Source organism: Lagopus leucura, unplaced genomic scaffold, assembly GCF_019238085.1.
Source record: "Lagopus leucura isolate 7727_CA_CO unplaced genomic scaffold, USGS_WTPT01 Super-Scaffold_810, whole genome shotgun sequence".
NCBI lineage: Eukaryota > Metazoa > Chordata > Aves > Galliformes > Phasianidae > Lagopus > Lagopus leucura.
This window is the reverse complement of record NW_024962261.1, coordinates 8,684,003-8,709,644: the sequence shown is the minus strand read 5'-3', so window position 1 is coordinate 8,709,644 and position 25,642 is coordinate 8,684,003. Positions and strand designations below refer to the sequence as shown.

At 39.4% G+C, this 25,642-nt stretch overlaps 1 protein-coding gene across 5 annotated transcripts; it reads left to right on the top strand.

Annotated features, from left to right (window-relative positions):
* The first annotated feature begins 1 nt into the window (after nucleotide 1).
* On the top strand, nucleotides 2-25,627 carry RNF170 (ring finger protein 170). 5 transcript variants are annotated; one of them, XM_042866281.1, is made up of 7 exons: nucleotides 2-38; nucleotides 9,034-9,177; nucleotides 14,088-14,163; nucleotides 15,267-15,375; nucleotides 16,376-16,449; nucleotides 18,643-18,747; nucleotides 22,127-25,627. In XM_042866281.1, the coding sequence occupies exons 2-7, from the start codon at nucleotides 9,041-9,043 to the stop codon at nucleotides 22,394-22,396; spliced, it is 771 nt and encodes a 256-aa protein (XP_042722215.1). In that variant the 5' UTR covers nucleotides 2-38; nucleotides 9,034-9,040; the 3' UTR covers nucleotides 22,397-25,627. The 5 variants fall into 5 exon arrangements, with proteins under 5 accessions (XP_042722215.1, XP_042722219.1, XP_042722217.1 ...); XM_042866283.1 differs by lacking the exon at nucleotides 2-38 and adding an exon at nucleotides 7,657-7,701; XM_042866285.1 differs by lacking the exon at nucleotides 9,034-9,177.
* Nucleotides 25,628-25,642: the final 15 nt, after the last annotated feature.

The following is a 25,642-nucleotide window of genomic DNA, read 5'->3' as shown; positions in this document are numbered from 1 at the left end:
CGGCGGCCGGCGGGCAGCGCGGCGCTCCCGGAGCTGAGGTACCGCCGGCGCGACTCCGCCGCCGGGAGGGTGCCGGCCTTGGGGGGTGGTCGGGCGCGCGCAGCCGGGCGGGACGCGGCAAAGGCCGAGCGGGGCCCGGCGGCGGAGCTTAGCCCCTCGGCTGGGCGCTGAAGGGGGCGGAGGGCCGCGGCCTTCGGCGGGCTGAGATGGGGCTGCGGCCGGCGGCGCGCGGCGTTTGCAGTTCGCTTCCCCTCTCCGTGCCGGGGATAACGAGAAGCGCCGGCCTCGTCGGCCGGCCCGGTGGTCGGACACGCAGCGGGGCTTCTAGTCTTGCTGTTCGCTGCAGGTGTGAGCTTGCGTGCAGAAGCACTGCTGTCTACAGTAAGGAGTTGTTGAGCTTTTTTTTTCTTTTTTTTTCTTGGAAAGTAAAGAAATGAAAAGCCCTTTTAGCCTCGGTTTGAGTATTGCCATATTTCACTGAGCATTATTATACTGCTTCACCTCCCTGCCTGCCTGCCCAGAAGTCACCCAGCTGAAGGCGCTTTCACGTGGCCCCGCCCGCACGCAGTCTTAGGGGTGGATGGGAGCTCTGGAGATCATCCAGTCTGACGCCCTGCTTAAACAGGTTCCCTGCAGCAGAATGCACAGGAAAGTGTCCAAATGGGTCTTGAATATCTCCAGAGGAGATTCTGTGCACAGCCTGTTCTGCTGCTCTGTGGCTTTGAAGTTAAGGGAGTGCTCTGCACATTATTTCAGTTCTGCACTCCATGTCTTTATAGCCCTGTTCCTTTATAAGCCTTGAACCTCCGTCTGTTCAAGCCTTATGGAGGAGTTGAGAACTCATTTGGGGCCTGTTCTACACAGGCCACACACCATCCAGACAGATACCCCAAGCAGAAATTCTGCACATATCATGGCTTTGTCTTTTTCTTCAAGCCATCAACAGTTGCAGGCTGACAAAAAAAATGAGACTTACTCATTGGAGTATTTTGCCTTGTGGAATGTGCTTCTGAAGGTTGCATCCTTAGTGATTCTAACTTGCAAAGCATGATTCCATTCAGCCTGGAGAAGAGAAGGCTGTGAGGTGACCTGATAGAGACCTTTCAGTGTCTAAAGGGGAGCTACAGGATAGAAAGGGACAGGCTCTTTCTGTGGTTTGTGGTGGTAGAACAAGGGGAAATGGTTTCAAGCTCAAAAAGGGTAGATTTAGGTTAGGTATAAGGAAAAAATCTTTCCCAGTGAGGATAATGAGGCACTGGAACAGGTTACCTAGTGTTACGATTGATGCCCCATCTATGGAGACATTCAAGGCAAGGTTGGATCAGGCTCTGCACAACCTGATCTGATTGTGGTGTCCCTATTCATTGCAGGGGAGTTGGTCTAGATAACCTTCAGAGGTCCCTTCCAACTCTAAGGATTCTATGATTCTATTATGTGATTAGGAGAAGCAGAATACCTGTTTTCTTTTGGGTTTTTTTTTGTTTTTTTAGGGAATGTCACACAGAGGCTGCTGACCTCCAGCCCTGCAGAGAACTGCTCTGTCAGGCAAGCATGTTGGTGAGGCAGATCTTTATACTGAAGAAATGTTATCCTGTGCTGAAATGGCCCTGCCCTGTTATGGCTTTGTAGTAAATCTAACAGGACTGTTTACATTTTTATTTTTCTCTTCTGCAGTGAGTGTGTGTGCACATGAACGTATTCAGCTATAATTTGCTCAGTCAGCTGTTCTGATTTCTGACTCCAAAGTAGCTTATAACTCATAGCAATACTGTATGAATAGATTGCATGAAGTCCTAGTAAAATATTACCAAGTCTGTTTTAACATTCTCACAGTTTGTATCTTGTTAATTCGTATGCTGCTTCATTTTATTTTTTATTTCCCATATTACACATGCCCTTTGGTTTCTGATATTAAAACTGATGGAGATACATATCACTGAGGGTTGTGTGCTTTATGCAAGTAAGAATTCCATCACAAAAATGAAGTAAACCCTGCTTTGTCAAAAAAAAAAAAAAATTCTAAGTATATCCACTGCCATTACCCATTTCTCTGCTAAAAGGTTGTATATTTATTGTCTGCACTACTGCCTCAAAGACCAACTTTGAGCACACCTTCAGTGCTGCTTGTACATTCCCTCTTGCTCATCGTACGTGCTGAAAGCATGCCATTGTTATGGTCTCTGAATGCACTCTCGGCATACCCTTCAATCTTGCATGAAGGAAAGTAGCTGTAGAATCCATTAGCAAAATTTCCGTTCTGAACCAAACAGTGCTGTCAGGTCCCACCTGTATTTTTTGCTGGTCCTTCACAAGTGATCAGAACACACTAATACTACAAAGTAGAAAATAGGAAACTTCCAATAGGAAAGATCTCAATAGAAGGGCTGCTACAGAATAAACCTGCCCCTTTTTAGTGTACTTAAATTGATTTCTGTTACCTAAAGTAGGTCACTTAGGAGAAACCTGCTGTCACAAATGAAACCAATTTGTACTCATTCGCTTATCTTGTGAGGACTCAGTTTAGCACTTAGGACTTGAGGACAGGTCTTTTTGGTGTTTAAAAAAATGAGAATTGAATTGCAAGAGTGATCGGTACTTATGAATACTACAGTTTTGTAAGGCTGCCTTTCTCAGTAGTATTTTCCTGGTTAGGAGGTCATTTATCCTGGAGAACTCATAGCCTCTCCAAAGTGAGAAACATCTCTAAGGAAATGAAGTAATGGTTCTGCTAGTAAAAGACATTAGCCAAAATGTATTATAATTTCCTGCATATGCTTTGGCCTCCTCCCCTGTCTTCATCTTTCACTTTTTCATATTTTGAGCACTGTTGGTGGCTGTCAGTATTGCAACAGAAGTAGCACTGAACTGAAGTAGGTTATTCTTAGTCAGTTGCCCCTCAGCCCATCCTTGAAAGGACATGTTGTTATCAAAAATATTTTTCAGATGCTGAGCAAATTGCAGCCTTCTCTCCAAGTCTGTGTCACTCTTGGTTGCTAATCAGTATTTCACGGCAGTACTGCATCTATATTATCTTATTGTTTTCTTCTCTGAGGTGAAGAGAACCTCTTTGTTCCTTAGGCTTATGTCCTCCTTTGGTGGTAGATCCTAAGATCTTAGTCTTTCCAAGAGTATATCAGCATATGGTGATATACTTGCTGAACTTGGAATATACAAATCTTGTAGCTGTGGGGATATTCTGACTTTGGGTAGCTAGCAGCAAGTACTTAATACATCATGGCAAAGTTGGTTTTTGTTTGTATGCAAGTTATGGCATGGCTATTGCTCTTACTGTGCTGTATGTAATACGTCAGAGTCTCATAAGGAAACAGTGATGTATTCACAGCAGCGTGGGGTCTTCATGCCCTCATATTTCAGTATTATCTATATGAGTTTTCAATAATAATATTGCCACAAACGTAATGTTACTTCTTGCAGTTCTCTTTTTTTTTCCACATGAAGTTGTATCTATTGCTCAACTTAACCATGAAATGGGAAAATTGCTATTGGAAGCGTATACAAAACAGTTTTGCTTTCTGTCTGTAATCTGTCTCAGCAAAACTCGGGAAAAGCAAAGCTATTATGTGTTCAAGTGAGTAGTATGAAATGTTTCTTACCAGCATAAATTCCATCCCTTTCTATTTTGAAGTGTTCTGTGACCAGCTGAATCTGTTTGAGGTTATTTACATTCTGTAGCCATACAGAATCCTGGGTCGCGTAAATCTGCACTGTGCTGCAGAGTCCCGCTGTTATTTAGTGAGGTCAAGGAGTGAAGCAGTAATTGCTTGTCCTTTTTACTTACTGGGCAGTTGAGCTAGTTTGCCTTGTGCAAGTGCTTGAACATGAGCTGAAAATTAAGTTTTTGTTTTTCTTGTCTTTTTCTACCTTGCAAGTTTTTGTTGGTTTTTTAAACTTTGCAACTATGCTGTTGTCATTCCTGTTGCCATTCAAGTTGATGGTATGAATTCCAATTTAGATGGGAGTTTTTTTGGTTTTTTTTTTCCTTTAATTGGAAGGCAGGGTGAGGTTATGCTTTCTTTTCAGAAAGCCACCTTCCTGCTAACTGGTTAAAAAGAGAAAAAAAATCATTAATCTAAACAATCACAGAATCACAGAATCACCCGGGTTGGAAGGGACCTCAAGGATCATGTAGTTCCAACCCCCCTGCCTAGCAGGGCCACCAAACATACACATTCAGATCAGGTTGCCCAGGACCCCGTCCAACCTGGCCTTAAACACGTCCAAGGACGGGGCATCCACAACCTCCCTGGGCAGCCCGTTCCAGGGCCTAACCACTCTCCTAGTAAAGAACTTCCCCCTAACATCCAACCTAAATCTTCCCTCCTTCAACTTAAAACCATTTCCCCTAGTCCTGCTGTTATCAGCCCTTCTGAACAGTTTACTCCCCTCCTGGGTGTAGGTTCCCTTCAGGTATTGATAGGCTGCAATGAGGTCACCCCGCAGCCTTCTCTTCTCCAGGCTGAACAAGCCCAACTCCCTCAGCCTGTCCTCATAGGGGAGGTGCTCCAGCCCCCTGATCATCTTAGTCGCCCTCCTCTGGACCCTTTCCAAAATCTCTATGTCTTTCTTGTACTGAGGGCTCCACACCTGGACACAGTACTCCAGGTGGGGCCTCACAAGAGCCGAGTAGAGAGGGACAATCACCTCCCTGTCCCTGCTGGCCACCCCTCTCCTGATGGAGCCCAGGATCCCATTTGCCTTTCGAGCTGCCAGAGCGCACTGCTGGCTCATGTTCAGTCTCTCGTCCATCAGGACCCCCAGGTCCTTCTCTGCCGAGCTGCTCTCAAGGACCACTCCTCCCAGCCTGTACAGGTGCCTGGGGTTCTTCCGGCCCAAATGCAAAACCTTGCACTTTGCCGTGTTGAACCTCATCAGGTTCACCCGAGCCCAGCCCTCCAGCCTGTCGAGGTCCCTGTGAATGGCATCCCTTCCTTCCACCGTATCAACCGCACCACTCAGCTTGGTGTCGTCAGCAAACTTGCTGAGGGTGCACTCAATTCCCTCATCGATGTCATTAATAAAGATGTTAAAGAGCACCGGTCCCAAGACAGACCCTTGGGGGACACCACTTGTTACCGGCCTCCACCTGGACATAGAGCCATTGACCACCACCCTCTGTCTGCGGCCTTTCAACCAATTGCTTATCCATCGGGTCGTCCACCCATCAAATCCACTTCGCTACAATTTGGAGATGAGGATGTGGTGGGGGACCATGTCAAAGGCCTTGCTCAGGTCCAGGTAAATGACATCGGTCGCCTTCCCTTCGTCCACCAATGCCGTCACTCCATCATAGAAGGCCACAAGATTAGTTAGGCATGACCTTCCTTTGGTGAAGCCGTGCTGGCTGTCTCGGATCACATGCTCATTCTTTATGTGACCGAGCATGTTGTCCAGGAGGATCTGTTCCATGATCTTCCCAGGCACGGAGGTGAGACTCACCGGCCTGTAGTTCCCCGGGTCCTCCCTGCTCCCCTTCTTGTATATGGGAGTGACGTGACCCTTCCTCCAGTCATCTGGGACCTCACCTGACAGCCACGACTTCTCAAATATGATGGAGAGCGGCTCGGCAACCACCTCAGCCAGCTCCTTCAGGACCCTGGGATGCACGCCATCCGGCCCCATAGACTTGTATTCATTCAGTCTAAGGAGGCACTCTCGGACTTGCTCTGCCCTTACAGTGGGGAGGGATTTACCTCCTTGGTCCCCACATAGAGGTTTGGGGATGCAGGATTCAGGGACGTGAAAAAGACTAGAATCCTGGCCACCAGTGAAGACCGAGGTGAAGAACTCATTCAGCACCTCAGCTTTCTCTTCATCTGTTGAAGCCAGTTCTCCTTTTAAATTTACCAAAGTAGGTACGCCCGTTTTGGCCTGTCTCTTCTGGGCAATGTACCTGTAGAAGGTTTTCTTATTGTTTTTCACGTCCCTTGCCAAGTTCAGTTCTGCCTGCGCCTTGGCTTAACAAAGATCAACTCTTAGAATTTAATCTGTTTCTTACTACTTGCTTCTTTAACTGAAGTCATTGTGTTGTTGTGGAGCTTTTCTTAAAAAGCTAGAATGGACTAGAATTAATTTTTTGTGTGAAAACATCAAAACTTTGACATCATCTTTGTAATAATTACACAAAAAATTAGTAGAAATCTAGATAGAGACAAATAAACAACTTTAAAATTATTTAATGTCTGTGGTCTCCAAGGCCAATCTGAAAAAGCTGAGAAAATAGTTATTTTTGGATAATCATCCAAATAGGATGGATCAAGTTAAACAGGTTGAACGAAATATTTTATAGAAGTAGCATCAAGTTTCTGTTGTATGACATCCAATTATTACTGCATAATATTTTATGAGAGATTAGGTATCTTTGCTAGTGTCAGGTTCTACAAGTCTTCCCTGAGATACACTTAGTCCATGTCAGTGCTGGTTGTCACTGAGGACAATTTCATTACATCGCTTAATGTTAAGTCTTACGAGCTAAGGTTGTTGTTCAGCTTTTTATTGTGCTGGCTCCTGCTAGGCTCTTGCACTGGAAAGCCAGATTCCACAGCAGCAGTTGGAGGGCTATTAGCATTCAGAGCACCATGAATTTGTTTGTGTGCTATTGTGGTTGCACTTGAGGAAATGTAAACTGCAAGCTTGCAGTTCTGTATATTTTGTTGGAAAATGTTACAAGCGGACTTGAGATCAGAAAATTCCTTTCTCCTTCAGTCAGACAATTTTCAAATAGTTTATTTCAGTAGTGTTCTCTTTGGGACCATTGTTGGGTCTTTGTTTTGTTTTGTTTTTTGCATACTCACCCGGGCAATTAAAGCCAGGCTGTGAAGGCATCTATGTGTCTCACTGCTACGGTGTGCATTTCTGAAAAATTGCTTAGAAATCAATAGGATGCAGCTATTGTTAGCACGCTGGTCTGTTCTGACAGAGCTTTTTTATGACTGTGGACCAGTTCCTGGCCAGTTATTTCTGCAGGTGCATGGAGCAAACAACCCAGGAATGACAATGTGACGTAGTTAAGGTTAGTGCAGAGAGAGTGGTGCTTAAGGAGAGACAGTGTAGGAGCTGAAAATAGCAGCATTCTCTCTCAGATGCAACTGTGAAAAATGAATGTCCCAGAATGAGGAATTGTAAGAGAGAGAAACTTCAAGCCTGATGATGAGAAAAAAGTGCACAGTTTGGGAATGTCCAGCTGGGGAGGCATCGCCGCATGCCAGGAATTTAGGCTCGGAAGATTTCCACAGCAGCTTAGCATTGTAGCTTTAACAAAAGCTATATCATTGTGTAACAAGGTATACAGCACCATGCTGTAGCTCTTTGTGTAGTTTGTTGTTTCTGTGTAAGACCTTTCCACAGATATCTGGTCTTTTGTTCATTAGTATATATGAAATCTGTGTCAATATTGACCTACTTCAGACATGGCTCTTCATGAGTCTGTGGTATTCTGTGTTTAGAAAAACCTACTCTTTCCAAATGTGAATTGGCATTTCAGTAGCTAGACTGTGACAGTTGTGTGTGAGAAGCTGCATGTGTCACAGTTCAGGGTGAGGCACACGTTAAGCAAATGTAGCTTATCGTTTCACCTTATATATGCTTCATTATTTCATTTTGTTTCCCACAGTGGAAGTCCAAAAATAAAAGAACAATGAAAGGAATCTACTCTTCGTTCTCAGTGTTTTCTCTGCTCTTATGGTACTTAATTATATCACTTACCCCTTTTATAGTAATGTTAGAACATACTAGTTTCCCTTGCCTTACTGCTGCAGAGGTAGTTCCCACAACTAAGCTCCACGATTCATACAAGAATGGATCTGTGGAGCAAAACTAGTCATCTTACAGAGAAGATGACATCTTATGTTAGTGTAGACTGGCATGTTGAAATTTTGTCAGGATTGCATATTACAATTGTGCACTAAAATCCCCATAACTTGAAAAATTCTCTTTCATTTTTGCACGTAATTCAGAACTAGGTAATGTCTTTTGTAGCAGTATTTGTTAGACAGCAAGGTTCAAATTTGACAGTGACATATGAGCTGTGAACTAGTGTGATACTCTAATGAGAGCTTGCAGGCTTAAGGCACCCACACAGGAATAGAAAGTGAAGTAAATGATGCCAGTCTTCCCTGACCTCGTAAACTGATGCTGAGATTTTACGTCAGTTCTGTATGGGAATACTCCAACTATGTAAGGACACAGCTTAAATACAACATTTTTTTGTTACTTTTACCAGACTTAGCTTCATTCTTCTGATTTCATAGTATTCACAGCTGCAGTTCATTTCACTTCCTGGTTGCAGCAGGAGTGTTTTAGAAGTATGTTGCAAACTGTTTTATGTTGCTTGTTTCTCGAGCTGTAGGTAATGAATGTTAGTGCTGGCAAGTCATTCTGTTTTGCATATGCAAAATAAATTTAAAACAAACAAGTCTGACCAGGGAAGACTGAAAATACCCTTTTGTTTTCAAGCTTTCCTCACGTTTCTCTCTGAAAGGTAAGGCATAGAAGAGATAGATAAAATACAGAATTCATCAGATGTTTTATGTGTATACAGCTGGACGTTTAATACTGCAGTACATTGTCTTACCTTAGCAGCAGTCATGTGTTATGCAATAGCAAAAATTCTTGATAATGTAGAACCATACTTTTTATAAACAAGATTGTGGTTAGAATATGTCAAATGTGGTAGGATGTCCTGTCAATGTATTTTGTAAAGGTTTACAGGTAAGTAAACCTTTGATTGATGTTTCAAAAAAAGTCTTCAGATTGCAACGCAGTCATTAAGACTTGCTTACTGATGTACAAAACAAACGTTTTGTAGTCCTTTGCAGCAAGCTCTATTAGGTAAAATGCATGTTTTATCTTTTTTTTTTACTGTTTTTCCCAGCAGTTGGTTTTTTTCTTCAAGAATTTGTGTGTAAATAGATACATGCATATATATTACTTGTAACTGTTTAATAATATACGTGTGTATGCGTATGTGTATCTCTAGATATTCAGTATACATATATATTTCTTTTTGCATTTTAGAGCTGTGATGGACAGTCACCAGGCAGAAGTTCAGAGTTTGAAGCTAGATAATGATTCAGTTATAGAAGGAATAAGTGACCAGGTACTGGTGGCAGTTGTGCTCAGTTTCACTTTCATTGCTGCTCTGATATATACGCTTTTCAGGTGAGAATATGTTGATAGGAATTGATCAACATGCTTGGGTTTGTCAAATTCTAACTTTCTCAACAAATTGAAAAATATACAACACTTATCTTGTGACATAAAGGAAATGATTATTTGATCATTTACTCTGCTTAACCAGTTGCTCAGTCGAGTTCATAATTTAATTCAAAGTTAGAGTTAAATGATGAATTTCTCAAAACTCAAGTCTAATATTTCTATACGTTCATCATTCTTTATTACTGAAAATAAATTCACAAACTGGTTGGTGTGTTGTATTTCATTACTAAGTAGAGATTTATTAATAATGACTCCACAATTAAGGTTGAATATTATCCTTCAATGCACGTTCTAGTTGAATTCTCATAAATAAGTAGGCTGATTTATTTATTTATGAGAATATTTGGAAAACAATGGATTTTAATAGACTTTCTGTGAAAGAAAAGGCTAAGTCCAGAATGAAAGAACTTCAAAGGTCAAGTAATCAAACCTTACTTGTAGTTCCAGAATTTTTCCTAACAACCTAACAAACATTTCAGCCTGTGTGTTTTTGGGAAGATAAATCTGAGCTTCAGACTGGCTTTTTACTGATTTTAGTCTGTTTTTTAATGCATGTCTGTAGAGTTATGAATACAAAAGCAATTTTATCGTTTTAGAGAACCGAATGTTAGTGATGAATTGGCATTAGGAAACTTACTGAGGAGGACCTGTCTGTATGAGAAGTACTGGTAAGGTAGGGTGTGTTTGAGAGCGTGCCATGAAAGACACCAGGAGCTGAAAAGCTTAGGTAAAATGCAGGGCAGTGCTGCGGTTCACAAGCAGGAACTTTAGAGAAATTAACACACATCCATGTGCTTTTCCTGCTGAGGCTGTTTCAGATATTTAAATGACACAACAGTGCTTCTCTTCCCTCAGGAGTCCTCCCTCTCTTGTGCTTTTCTTATCTCTTATGTTATTCTTAGCACATGTGACTTGAATTCGAAGTTTTCCATTAAGGTTTAAAAACAAAATGTTTACTATTTATAATGGAAGGTAAGTTAAGACAGAAAAAAAAAAAGTGAGCAAAATAAGGTTGGTCAGCATTGGGCAAGAGCAATGGAAGTTTACTTAGGATTAGTATTCAGGAAGATGATACACTGATGATGGAGGGCTGTGCAGGAAGGAGGGGGAGGATTTGGTACTTTCTACCTGAATCAGATTGTCTGTGGATCCTGGTACATGCCCTGCTGGTTTATTTTCTAGAATGGTGAACAAATTCGAGCAAAAAGTTCCCGTATTTTAAAAGTCTACAAATCAGTTTGTTTCTGCATGATAAAAGTGGCTGCTGTAGGTCTTGTCAGCATCATCTTAGATATACGCTTTGCCTTCTGTAGCCTCTGAATGTTGTCTGTATTAAGCAGTGTTTTTCTCTGAAATTCTTTGTGTTGTCTCCATCAAAATCTGTGCGTTATAAAATCCCAACAGTACATGAAGTACAATAATATTTGGCAGTGGAGGAGAGACAGGAGACAGAAGGATTTTCTTATTTGTCCCTGATTATCTTTCTGTTTCCTATTCCATGTTTGTTGCCCCCATTGTCTTTGCTACCAATGTTAAGTTGGGTAGAAATAGGTCCTGAGCACGAATATGTGAAGGAAGCATCTGGAGATCTGAAGGAAGCTTAGGAGAGTGAATACAGTTGCAGGAAGTAAATAAAAAACTAGAGAAGGGAAAGCAGGCAGCATGGAGTCGTAAAACCACAGAATATTTTGGATTTGAAGGGACCTTAAAGATGACCCAGTTCCAGCCCCTGCCATGGGCAGGGCTGCCCCCTACCAGCTCTTCCTGGCCTTGAACACTTCCAGGGATGGGGCACCACAGCTTCTCTGGACAGCTGTGCCAGGGCCTCACCACCCTCTGAGTGAAGAAATTCCACCCCACATTCATCTAAAATCTTCCCACTTTCACTTTAAAGCAGTTACACCTCTGTCCTGTCACTACATGCCCTTGCAAAAAGGGCTTGTTCCAGTAAATCTAGGGGGAGGCAAAAGTTGAATATGGAAAGAATTTTTCGGGGGTATTGCTGCTCTCCTTCTTTACAGTGGAAAATTCAAGGAAGGATGACATTGGGGCAGGAGCTGAAAGTCTCTTTGCTTTTGGGTTTGAAACTTAATTACTGACATATATACCAATTTGCAGATGTTTGGGTCTGTTTCTGTAATGAACTTTTGTTGACCCTGTATGTTTTAGAGTTGTTCATTTAGATGAAATGCAGCCAGATTTTTACTGTCATCTTTTAAATATGTGGAGATCATCACATTGCAAATGAGTACTAAAGGTTTGATATAAAATGCAGTTAGTACTTTCAGCAGAAATGAAGTCTTTATCCTTGGAGGAAAAAACAGCAGTAATGACAAACAAACAATAATGGTGCCAGTCTGAACATATCCTGTCCCTCACTTGCCCTGCGTGACAGCTCGCACTGAACGAATGGACAGCCTTCCTCCTGGTAGTGATAGTTTTGTGGGGCCCTTTGTAAGACATGGTGAAATCTTGCCACATTACGAGATTTCTTTCCTCAAGTTATGGGGTCTAAAACTCAGAAGCAAGAAAAGTTGTTTACTTCTAACCTTATTTCTTTCTGACTTGTATTTAGCTAGGCAAATGTCTGTAGTTACATAGCACTACACTGTGTCTTATTCCAATTTTCAGTATTCCAATAATCCAGTATTACTTTTCAGAAAGGGTGGTCAGGCACTGGAATGGACTGCCCAGGGAGGTGGTGGAGTCACCGAGTCTGGGGGTGTTCAAGGAAAGGCTGGATGTTGTGTTGAGGGACATGGTTTAGTGGGAGCTACTGGGAATAGGCGAACGGTTGGACTGGGTGATCTTTTAGGTCTTTTCCAACCTTGGTGGTTCTATGATTCTATGATTCTATGAATTTATTTTCTCACACTAACAGCACAACAGAAGCTATGATTCTGATGTGTCTGACACTGCCTGTCCCCTTCTGACATTGTGCAGTGTTGTGCCACTGAAGCATCTGATGCATAAGCAACAGATGCTCTACCTCTGTGCCTCTGCGGTCACACACATTGAAGATAGTATGTAATACCAGACTGAAGTCATGTATGTAAGTTATTTGTGCCAAGATGAAATGCAAGATATGCCCTGTTAATTACAGTTTGTCTGTTTTAGATAACACTGGTAACAAATTTGCAATTAGTTGTTTATGAGGGAATCGAGGTGAACTGGCTTGTAATTCACACTATCCAGTTACATGTGGTTTGCTTTGAATTTCAATGTGTATCAAACTTTTGACAAAACAAAGGTGCAAAACATGCCAATTTGTAGAGTCCAAACAGGAAAATACTGATAAACATGTAACTTGAATTACAGACAACTTCCACAAGGTCAGACTTTTGAAGTGTAAGCATCTCATATAGTTTTCATTTTTCACTCACATTACTGCTAAATAAATGCAATTTTTGCAAATAATCACAATTATTGTTAGCCTGAAAATACAGTTTTATTTCTATTCCTCTTTGAAGAAAGAATAAAGGAGAAAATGTTATAGCAGTAATGCAGTGCTGTAATTTCTTTCATCAAACGAAGGAAATATTGCAGATGGGCCTAGAGCCACCGAGGAATTTGCATAAACAGATTCAGAAAAAGTTGTGAAAATTCAACCAGTATAACCTTCAGCTCTGATACAGGATCAGGCTGCCTAGGTCACTCCTGGAATCAGTATAACACATTCTTCAATTTAACTTTTAGCAAGACATAGCTCACAGTACCCTGAGGTAATCTTGTCTGATTTGGTACACTTTGTAGTTTGAAATGGTTTACCACCAACCTTTAGGTAACGGTGGAAAATAATTGCTCATATCTGTTATTGCCTCCTCTCCATAAACAGTCTCCCATACAAGGTCCCATTTCTTCTGCTTTTCTCTGACATTTTACAAATGTCAACATTATCGATCTTATCATTCTCTTCTGACCTTCCTCTGACTTTCCTACTTTTCCTGACTTTCTTTTTATGCATTTTGCTCAAAATGGAAGACACAACCCATCTGAGACCTCTACAGTGCTGAGCAGTTAAATCCATGTGGATAAATAAAACAATGTTGTTGACTCATATTTTTTGTAACTCAACACCTCTTAATGTTGTCAGTACCATGTCTAATTCCAATCCCATTCCTGTTGTGCTTTTGAATTTTAATATATCCAGCCTCCTTTCTTCAGTGAGTGTCTTCCCTCACATTCCTCTTTATTTTGATGTTTCTAACCTGTAGTCTTCTTGCCAGTAGAGTCTGCAGAGATTTCTTTTTATAGCCAATCTGCTGATAGTTACGTAAAGTCAACATTCTAAAGCAAATTTGCCTACCCTTCTTATGTAAATGTGGATTCATCTTTTGTGTAGCAGATAAACCTGAAGTAGTTCAGGTTTTTCAGTCCATGATAAATTATGTAGTAAGTGGGGGGAAGGAATTTACAAGTAATCCAGCAGTACAAAAATGAGAAATCAAGACAGTTTTTCTTCATGATGAATATTAAATCTTTCAAGCAGCTTGATTTTATTTTATTTTATTTTATTTTATTTTACTTTATTTTATTTTGTTTTATTTTATTTTATTTTTTTGGCAGGCTGATGGAATAATTTTTCAGATCAAAATTGAGTTTTAATGTGGGTTATTAATTGATTATGGAAACTTAGAAAAATTTTGCTGCTGTACAGCTTGCTGGCCAGAGTTACTTTAGAATCTACAGTAATTGTCCTTTTTCTTTAATTATTTGTGTACTTCCTTTAAAATGCCTTCTTGCAGGAAATAATTGTTTTTTCTCTTTTGTTCAAGTCATTTTTTTCAGTCAGTTATTTTTCAGTGTTGGTTCACAGTGTTTGTATTTCTTACTGCTTATATTTCCTTTCACAGAAATGAACACCAGAACATACATCCAGAAAATCAAGAGCTAGTACGAGCTCTTCGTCAGCAGCTTCAAACTGAACAGGTGCTTTGCTGAGCGTTGGAATCATTCTCAGTCTGGTTTGGGGTAGGCTTCTCTCCAAGGTTCTGGAAAAAGCTAGTCTTGGGAATCTTTGAATCTGATTTACTGTACAGAGGCAACCTTAAAATTGATCAAACAATGAGATGATGTGGGGTTTTTTTTATGGGTACGTCAAGTCATTACAAGATGTAACTGGTTCTAATTTCAAGACAGCTTTTGCCACAAGGTGGAGTATGTTAGGTTATGTTGTGTGGTTCCTGCAGTGCTCCTGGGAATTTGGTGGTGAAGAAAAGGAAATCTGGAGAACAACTTGCTGCCATAGGACAATGTTCAGATGATTAAAAGGACAAGTTGTGTAGCAGAACAATGGCACATCAGCCAGAGCAGTCAGAGCAAAGCAACAGGGTTTGCACACAATTCTGGCATGCAGATGAGAGGCTAACGTGTAGCCACGTTATTAGCAGTTGCTGAGGCCCAAACCTAAAATGAGAGAAGCCATACTTATCGGAGAATGTTCAGGAGAGTCTTCAATCATTCATGAAATAATGACAGATTTTTTTTACGAGAGTACATTTTTAAGTAGAGGAAGCACAAAACAAATTGGGAAGGAAAAAACAGGTCATAGCAGTGATGTACACAAGCTGGTGTCAGTGTTTGAGAACCCTAAATTGTGCAGTTGGTAAGCAGTGCAGTTCAAGTGCCTGATTTGGGACAAAGCTAATTAGAAAAATAGGTGGACCTGAGTTGATATCAGTGCTTCAGCATGCCTTGCCTTATGTATTCTACTTAGTGTGGAGGACCTGAAGGCTTCTACCTTTCTGATCTTTAACTGGATTGAAGCTCTTACATATGTAACAGGTGAAGGGTAAAGTAATGTGCTTGTCACCAGAAGAACATGCTTAGTGAAACAGTTTTTGCATTTAAACGTATTTGATTTTTTTTAATTTAAATTTAGTTAGGTTTTATTTGGTTTTGCATATTTGAATATTCAACTTACAAGGTTTTTTGTTTGTTTGTTTGTTTGTTTGTTTTAATTTAAGTTCAGTGGAATTCTTATGTAATAAATAGTATCTCTGGCATTTCCTATTTCTCTTCTGTCCCAGCAGGATGCTTCTAATGGTGACAGACATCGCTTCTATACAGACATGTCTTGTCCAGTCTGTTTGCAACAAGCAACGTTTCCCATAGAAACAAACTGTGGGCATCTCTTCTGTGGTAAGTTGGAAAACCTCCGACTCCCACAGATAAAACTAGAACAGAAGCAGAAACTTCTGGCAGTCGTACTGTCACCCCAATGGAAAGCTGTGCTGGATTTTAACTGCTTATCTTCACATCTGTGTTAAAAATAATTTTTATGGAATTTGTTCATAAAATGCATTTTAAGAACTAGTTACTTCCAGAATGTGCTAGATTTTTTTCTATGCTATCGAAATTAAAAATGCATTTAAAAGCATTGTGGACAAAGAGTATCGTTTATTTCCTGCTACTGAAAAACAGCAGGGATTGAAATACACTTGGAAAGGAACCATTTTAAAAACTAGCTGAGAAAAAATTAAAAAAAAACTTATTGGTCTTATCATCACAGAGTATTTTGTTTATTTGTTTTGTAGAAGTCCTGTAGAATTACCATTAGCTTAAAATGCTTAAAATATTCGCCTGTCTTTGATGCCCAGTTGTTTGAATTGAGAAATGCACATATAAAAGCTCTATTTTGCTTCCTCTCCCTCAGTTCTCCCAATAGAATTATTTCACTGCAGTTGTCTAGTTTTACAGTGTATATAATGCTTGGTTGTAGGAAAAAAAATCACAGATAAGGAAAAGAGTAAAAGAAAACAGATTTTCATATATTTTTTTCACCCATTAAAGCTCTGATATTAAAGCCAGGTTTTCAGGATGAATTTCTCATGCCTTGATATTTTTATCATTTCTAACTTTTCAATTCTTAACAGTTTTAATTATTTGTTTTCTGAATTAATAGTTAAGACATTTTCTGTTTTTTCAGAAAACAATATCTTAAAATTTATGATGATTCAGAACCTGCTCAGGATTTTTCTGATTAACAGTGGTGAATTTGAATGCATCTGTTCTTGGTATCTTCACTGAACAGTCTATTGAAAATCACACATCTCTGTTGTTTTGCTGATGCTTAACGTGTCATTTCACGCAATTATGTTTTAACTCATAAGTGTCAATATCTGTAATTTATGTGTGTCAGGTTCCTGCATCATTGCATACTGGAGATATGGATCATGGCTTGGTGCCATCCGTTGTCCAATCTGCAGACAAACGGTAATGTTTTAAGTAATCCTGGGCCTTATGGTTTGGCAACCTAGTGCAACTTACCTAGTGCAGTACTTATATTTGAGCTGCCTTATTAAGACTGACAGAAGAAGGAATCTGAAGCTGAAAGTACGGGGATATGTGAATGTCAATGGTGGGCATTGTTTTTTAAATGTTTTGCTTTGCCAATAAGAAGTGTGAGAAAAAATACAAACTAAGAAAAACTCAGATTTAAGTGAACAGCACTGCTTATCCAGACATTTTTCTGTAAAGGAGTATAGAAAAACAGAACAATGTAAGATCTTAGCTATGATTCTTCTCTGCTTTGTGTTTGGGATGTTAAACAACTTGTTAAACCAGAACTTGTATCTGAGAGACCTAGCTGGTCTGGCAGACTTCCAGTAGTTAAAATACTACTGGTTTCTAATAAGTGTCTTCTTCCTTCCTGTTATCTCTGCCAGACAAAACACACACAAAACTGTCAATTTCTTACTTTGGTCCTACTTTTAGTTTTTATTAATTTTAACTTTGCAGAGGAAGCACATTAACTTACTCCTTGCACAGTTTGCTTATGTTGTTAGTTTGAAATATGTCCTTGCAATTCACTAACACTCAATATTTGAGTATCATTCTGTTTTAACAAAAGTACCTTTGTGTTTTAACAATGGAAACACTACAGAGTTACATAATCCATTAGAAGTTACTAGCATGCTTTGTGGCACTGCCCATGCATTATATCCTGTTTTGTTTTGGTGTCTTAGCAGGACCACAAGAAAGCAGATAAAAGAAAGAGAAGTAGATATTCCTAGAGAATTAATGAGTTTTGAGTGTAGCCTGTGAGGAGAGACGGAGAAGGTACAGAAGATGGAAAAGCTGAAATTAAGATATTTTGAAGAGTTTCTTTTCTTTAATATCTCCTTGTAGATAGATATTCCTCTGTCATCCTCTGAGTAATAAATACACTAGATGGGATTGCTTTCATGATTATGCATTCATTCTTATCCCTCTTGCAAGGTAAAAGTGAAGCATCACTAAAATGAGGAGCGGAGGTGTATATACATGAACAACATGAGTCACACAGAAGGATTATAGCAGGGCTGGAACTGGAATGTAGCTCTGCTTATGCTGTTATTTTCCAAGTGTGACTGCTGCATTTAAAATCTCCTACAAGACCATACCTTGCATTACACTCTCAAAAGCTGCTAGGAGCTCAGTCTCTTGAAACACATGATTTAATATAACATCAGAACACTTGAAGAAACATTATTTTTAAAACTTATTTATCTTGACACAAAATGTAATGACATGAATAAATGTTGCTCAACAACCAAGTAGTGGTTTCATGCTTGGGGGAAAGGAGAAGACCTTCCTTCTGAACATTACTTTTTTCCCCCTTTTGATTTAACACAGAGCTGGGAATTATTAGCTGTTAGAGCCGTAAACTGGTTTTCAAAACTTCTAATGGTTGGAAGAGAGAACTTATGAAGATCATTTTAAGTATAAAGATTTTCTGTTTGCTATGATAAGCTACATTTTTATAGCTGAACATGCTTTCAAATACAAGACTTACTTCTTCAGAAGCTCCTAAACAGAAAAATACGAGAGACATGAACACATATTCACGTATTTTTGTTTGCATGATAGTTTGTCCAAGAACATAAGTGAATTCTCTGTGCTTACAAGAGATATGAAGGCTGTTGTCTTTTTACTACTGTCTTTTATTATTCACCTTGTTTTTGGTACAGTTGTCCACAGGGAGAAATACAAAGTTTTGCTTATTTGTGGAAATGCAAAGTGATTCTAAAGGTGACAAAGAATGGCCTTAGCGGATGCTCTACTTGATTTTTGAGTTAAAGAAATGAAACTAGGTTAATTTGTGGAATTAACTTTATTCTCTGAATCATCTATCCAACTTCTGCTACAGTAAAGTACTCTTAGATGGAAGGTTCTTATGCACATTTTTAAGGGTCTTTTAAAAATGCATCAATATTCTTTGAAGAGTTATAGGCAAATAACTTGTTAAAATATAAAAGTTGTATCCGTGTAAATATTAGTAGTCTTCATTTTAGTTTGGTAGTAAGTAGTTTGCACAAAGTTTGTTCTGTGTAATTAACTGAAGATATACTGTAATATAGTGTAATTCTCAATATCTGCATTTAAGAGATGGTCAAACATGTACCAAAATCTTCTTGCTGTGCCTAGGTGACGTTGTTTTTACCACTCTTCGGTGAAGATCAGCAGGGTGCAACTCAAGTATTACAAGATGTTAATGATTACAATCGGAGATTCTCAGGACAACCCAGATCTGTAAGTTTGGGGTAAATTTGGGTGGAGGTCAGTAATTTCAGGGGATGATTAACAGCATTTGGATAACTTTTTTTCCCCACTGAATTTTCTATATCCGATATATACAGACTACACAGGTTTTTCTTAGGACAGGCATATCCAACCTGCAGGTCACTTACGATGCTGGGCAGCTAGTAATGCATCCTCACAAGATCGTAGAATTTTGATATTTATTATGTGATTGTAGGCAGTGTTTTTCATAAGTTCGTTGTGCATAGCTTGAGTGTGGACTGCAGAAGTGACAATGGAATGCTGTGCAGGGCTGGACACAGGGCAGTGCTAACTCTGCCTCCTCTGCACACCCTACATACTCAGCCAAGTTAAAACCCACATGTATTCTACATTACATGTGGTTGTGCAGCCTAGGGAGAAGAAAGCAGTAATTGCTGATGATACTATTGCAACCTACCAACACATGTGCCTATGAAGACACACATTTCTTGTTACTAAGCTGACGTATAAGTTGTCTTGTTTAATTATTGAGCTTGGGCTTGTGTTATTTCATAAAATAAATTGGTATGTTAACACTTTCACTGCGTAAGAGATATCCAGAATACTCATGCAGTACTGACAAATCCTGTAATTTTTAACATCTCAAAAAACTCACAAGAGGTCTGTAATATCTTGTGATTTTTTTTAAATTAGTTTTGCAACTTGTATTTAATTAGCGTTTCTGCTGTTCTGACCACGTGGGGGCAATGTACAAGTAATAATCACCTTGTGTCAGTTTGCTAATCCAAGCATGTTGAAGGGTGGTTTAAAGAGGACACTCATTATACCTGCATTTATTCATATATATATATATATATATATTCATATATATATTTATTTGTAGATTAATGGAATCATGCATTTAGCAGCCACCTTTTATTTTTTTTTTGCATGAAAGTAACACAATAAGTTAAATGTTTTATGATAAAGTCTAAAATACAAATAAAAGGAAAGTACAGAAGAAAAAAAAAGTATGTATTTCAAAATATTATAATTAATGTATATTAAAACATTGTTATATACATGCAGTATATTTTATATGTGGCCCAAGACGATTCCTCTTCATTCAGAGTGGCACACGAAAGTCAAAAGGCTGGACATTCATGCCTTAGGAAATCCATGCTGATATGGTTAATAGAGTTACAGAGCCATAAAATAGTTTGGACTGGGAGGGACCTTAAAGTCCATCCAGTTCCAGTCGCCCTGATTTGGGACATGCACCAGATCAGGCTGCCCAGGGCTCCGTCCTACCTGGCCTCGAATGCCTCCAGGGATGGAGTGATTAAGTTAGATAAGTTAAATTAAGATGGCTTGAAATATACTTACTTGTAATATCTTTGTGGAAATTTCTATTTCTGTTGTGAACAAGAATTACTAATAAGCCTTGGATTCCCTTTTCCTGTGTTAACCTGTTTCTTGAAATGTAAGTCCTTACTCTGAAAGGATTTAATAACCAGTAAAAATGCTTAATGAAATAAATGAGCTCCCTCATTATTATAATCATGCTCCCTTGATTAATCTCTTTAAATTGATCAGAAGAATCTGAAGTTCTACTGTGCCTTTCTTCAGATTTCAAGCTGTATGCAGTTTTGATTTTTACTTTTTTCCCCGCTAGGCTATATTACAGTGTGTATTTAGACCTCTGAGTGAAGGAAGCAGGATTTTTTTTTAATAAATAACTAAGAGATATGGTTGCAGTTCTGTGAACTTGAGAAACTCAACCTTTGACTTGAGAAAGTCAACTTGTCTTCTCTGTGCATGTCTTGACTCGTGAAATGAAACGCATGTATGTGGGTGCCAATAACTTTGATATACTGCTTGTCTTCAGCTGTTCATTGGATTTGGATGTACGTATGTAATGGTTTTCCAACCTTTTGGCTTGTCTGGGCTGCACTGAGTAAAGATAAATTGTCTTGGGCAGCATATACGTAAGTTATTCTGAAAGTAATTGTTCCTATTTACTTCCATGGAAACTGCAGTAGATACAAAGAGCACAGTAACATTATTTGATAGAGCGTGTTCTCAGCTATGAAACACTATTTTTCAACACAGTCACCACCATTAGCTGTGCATTTCCGCCAGCAGTGAACAAGAGGCTGCGTACCGTGCTCAGAACAATCTGCACCGGCTGAGGTGACCACTGCTGCTGTCACCACTGCTGAAATGCACCACTTGCTGCCTCAGTGTGCTTACATCCACTGTTTGGTCTCCATAATCCTTCACAAGTGTTGGTGAATGTCAGTGGGTGTCATTTTTTCTGCATGGAGGAATTCAGCGACACAGCTTTGCTTCATATGTGCTGCATGTCCGAGTGCCCCTCTGCTGCCCTCTGTCACACAGCAACAGTATGTAGTGGAGTGTTGGTGGGAAGGTTCACCCTCTGCTGCCATAATGTCAGTGTCTGCCTCTGACGTCATGGGTCAATATAATAAAAAGGAGGCATTACTTTTGGTGCAGCTGTTGGAATAATGAAACATTGCTAACGGAAAAATTACAGTCCAAAGAGACAAATGATTTTTGGTTTGTGTTCTAAAGCATTTGATCCAGAATAGATAGAAACTAATTTTCAGGCTCCAGCAGACTTCTCTGGGAGCTGTATGTCTACCAGTCAATAAACTGTCCTGGATTATCCCAGAAGTCTGCATTGAGACCCTAGCCTGGGTTAGATATTTTGTTTTCTAATTATACATGATGTGTTGCCTTAACCACATGTAACATCCCTTTCTTAAGTGCTTTTTCAGTGTTTTGATATCATTTGATATCCATTTGATATCATAGCTCTGTATACAGTAGAAATTGATTCAGTGCGAAAAATACCTATTTTCTCTTGTGCAGTCTCTCACTTAGGATGATAGAACTATAGTATGGGAGGATCCAGGGATGGATTAATTTAAAGGTTCTTTAGTTTACGTGAAAGTTTGATCCTCTGTTAGCTTTTGAGAATCACTGTGTATCATGAGGAAAGATGTGTCATGTTTCTTTCTGAAGAAATACAATCTCTTTTACCTTAACTACTTTTTTTTCCCCCTAGGAATCCATAGTTCTCTTCACTTCTCATAAAAACTTCAGTAACAGTTTGCTATTTGTTGTCTCTGTGTAGTTTGTTTTCATCCACTGCTTTCCCTTCTTAATAGATAATGTACTTAGTGACAAATGAAATGCATGTTTTACTCTGAGCAATATAGCTTAAGGCTGTTGCTTGAAAACATAAGTGTTCTGACAGTGACATATAACACAGCAAAGTTAAGTCTAGAGCGTTTGGTCATTTTTCTTGCAAATGAACAGATACCTAAGCTGTAATGCAGTAATAGAAACTTCACACTGAAACTCTTGGCTTGTTTCTTCATAGATTATGGAAAGAATTATGGATCTGCCCACTCTGCTGCGGCATGCATTCAGGGAGATGTTTTCTGTTGGAGGCCTCTTCTGGATGTTTCGCATCAGAATATTCCTCTGTTTGTTTGGAGCCTTTCTCTACTTGGCGTCACCTCTGGATTTTCTTCCTGAAGCTCTTTTTGGAATTCTGGGGTTCTTGGATGATTTCTTCGTCATTTTCCTTCTGCTGATATATATTTCCATCATGTACCGAGAAGTGGTGACCCAGCGTCTGAATAGATGAAATGGCTGAAGGTCAGCTAGACACAGAGATGGAATGTTTCAAAAAGAGAACCATGAGTATGGAATAGGAAGGTGCCTGTGTACAGTTTCAGTAGTTATAATTCCATAGCTTCTAATTGATTGTCTTATACAAATATGAAAGGTTAGTGTGTGGTGATGCTTAACTGGAATCTTTAACTTTTGTATTACGTATGCTTCATAATGATGAGGTCAGTTTTATAATGTAATGAATTGCCTTCATCTGCTTATACCTGAGGTACAATTGTATGTGATCAAAGCAGAAAACACCTCATTTGAAGTGACTTGTGAAAAAAGGGGTTCTAGCAAAGGACTTAAAGGAAAACGAATATGTTCGGTACTCTAGACATGCATAAAGAAATTGAAAACTTCTTTGCAGGACAATTATCAATATGTTTAATGTCTCACTGTTGTGGGCTTTTAAATAAAAGTAGCTTTGTGTATCTCTGTGGAAGAAATCCAATGACCACAGTACCATTACCACCCTGCAGTTTGTCCACTTGCTTCACAGAAACAAGGGGAACACCTCAGTATTGCTTGAGCTGCACTGTGTACAGTTGCATGCAATTCATACAGTTTTATTTTTATATTTTATAACAAAGCACTTGCCATATGATCTACAAGGAGAAACCTATGTTATACACGCCGGACTGCCTAGTGCTCTGTTTTTTGATGGGAGCATGTTTTTCTTTTCTTCTGAAACTTGTTTATTTAGTGGGTATGTATCTTGAAAGTGTTTTTTTCTAATGCAGCTTTGGGTCAGTGCAGTGTATCTTCATTGGACATTTGCATGCCTTAGGCTGCATTAAGCATTTAGGCAGTAGAAAGAACCCTCAGATTTTAGGCAGTGATTATAGAAGTCACAACTGGATGTTTACACTATGGAACTTTACCAGATTGTGCATTTTCAACACGAATATTAATCAACTTAGATATGAGGCGTTTAATTTTCCCTTGGAGTTTTCTTGTTTGATTGACTGATTTTGATGTGGGTAGAGGGCATTTTGAATTAACTTGAAAAAGATCTTTGAGTAGGGACCACAAAAAAAAAAAGTCCTGAAAATGTTTTCAAAATGACTGGGCTATTGATGATCCCATCCCTAAAAGTTTGTGGGGCTTTTTTTGGTTGGTTTTTTTTTTAGGGGGCTGGTAGAGAGGTGTTGTTTTGGTGGTTGTGATTTTTAACTTCAATTTTTTTGGTGGGGAACGGGGTGTTCTGTTTTTTGGTTGGTTTTGCTTTTTTATTTTCTGTTGAATTTCAGTATAGGCTATCAGAGCTACAGAATTCATTTGAAAATATTTTCATTTTATGAAAGGGAATGTCACTAGAAAGCTCAAAAATATTCTGTATCTGTGTAAATTTTAGTTAGAAAACTTAGGACAGATAATTAGTTAGGAAAGATAATTGTCATTTTACTTTAACTTCCTGAGTACTTGAAAGACTGTGGTGAGACAGGTGATTATTTGCATGTTTACATATTATTCTATGAGACTCAAAATGAGAGGGACCTTCTCACGGCTTCTCTGTGTTGCCCACGTAGGCACCTTTCCACAGCTTCTAGTACCTAGGCTGAGAGAGCTGGGGCTGTTCAGCATGAAGAAGAGAAGACTTCTCTTCTTCTTCCAGGTAGACCATATAGTGGCCTTTCAGTAACTGAAGGGGTCTGTAAGGAAGAAGGGACAGACTCTTCAGCAGAGTCTGCTGTGATAGCACAAGAGGAAATGGTTTCAAATACAAAGAGGGGGGATGTATGGGATACTCATGAACTTATGTAAAGCAAGATAATAATTTAGAACGTTAGATAAGGCAAGATTTTGTAGTTTTGCTATAGGCAGTATTTTTGTTGTTGTTGTTTTTTCCCCAAGAGACCCAGCTGAGTGCAAACTCCAGAAAGTATTTTTAATCAAGTTAATTTAACACCTCTGGAGTTTGGCTTGTGGGTCTACCTAGAGCGTCAAGTGAACTGCTTCTGTAGGACAACTGGAGTCCGTTCATAGAAGCTGTCAGTCTGGTACCTCCCACGTGTTTATCCTTTGATTGTGGTTATACTTTTTGTCATGCCTCTCTAGATCTAGAGTGGACAGAGGTGCATGTGAAACTGCTTGGTGATTTGTTTTCAGTGAGCTCCCTAATTCTACATGATACTGTGAAGAAGTTCATGGAGAAATGACCTAAGGAATCTGTTCCTGAAGAACAGACCTTTTGTACCTGAAAGCATGTACTTGCCACATCCACACAGATACATAAGGTTTACCTGTATTCTGTTCACCATTTTTCTGCTAGCCAGAATGATTTCACTTGGAGTCCTCTGCTTACTTTTGAGTGTTGAATAACATTGTAAGCTTTAATTCAGCAGAGTAAACACTTGACAGAATTAGGACCATCCTGTCTTTTCACCAGGGTGTACTTTTTCTTTTTCCCTCTGGTTCTTCAAGACACTAGTGAACAGTATTATGACTTGCTCAGGCTTTTCTTTTTTTGAACAGTTGCAGTGTGAAGCTGCAGCTGACCAGCAGTGCATGGCTGCTGCTCCTCCAGGCAAATCTGAACTAGCTCTAGGTTCGCTGCCTTGGGTGCTGCTATCATATTCAGCTTAATTGAAGCTGCAGAGCTCCCAAGAAGCTGGAGGTAAATACATGGCCATTTAATATTCCTGAAGTGTATACTTACAAGTTATTCTGGTGGCAATGTTCAGTGTAAGTGCTACACCTGAGCACTAGCTTCAGAAAAGAAATACATGATGCTTTGAGGGGAGCAAACATCGCTGCAGTTTTGTTGTGTGGAATGGGGCTAATGTCTCTAAGTAAGAGGAGGAGAAAGGCTTTAGTAGAAAAGAAGCAATATGGGGGAAAATAGAATTCTTCAAAGATTCTTAAGACTTCACCAAAATCTGTGAAATATTTCATTATTCCAGCAATATTAACAAAAAGGAAAATCTGTGTTCAGAATTCTTGCCGAATAACTTGTAGCATCTCAAGGCCTAATGATAACCCTTATCACAAGCACTGCATAACACAGTCGGTTTCATGTTGTTTGTGACTCGCACCATTGATGCCTGGGAGGATAGGGCAGAGTGGTGTAATTTGGGGATGCAATTTTGCAATAGGTTTTGTAGAACTGTAAGAGACCTGTGTGTTACACTAGATTTTTAAGACAAAAAGATTTAAACCTACTTCTTGTTATTTTAATGATAATAAATTGGTATTAAAGTAAGAGATTCTCTTGATT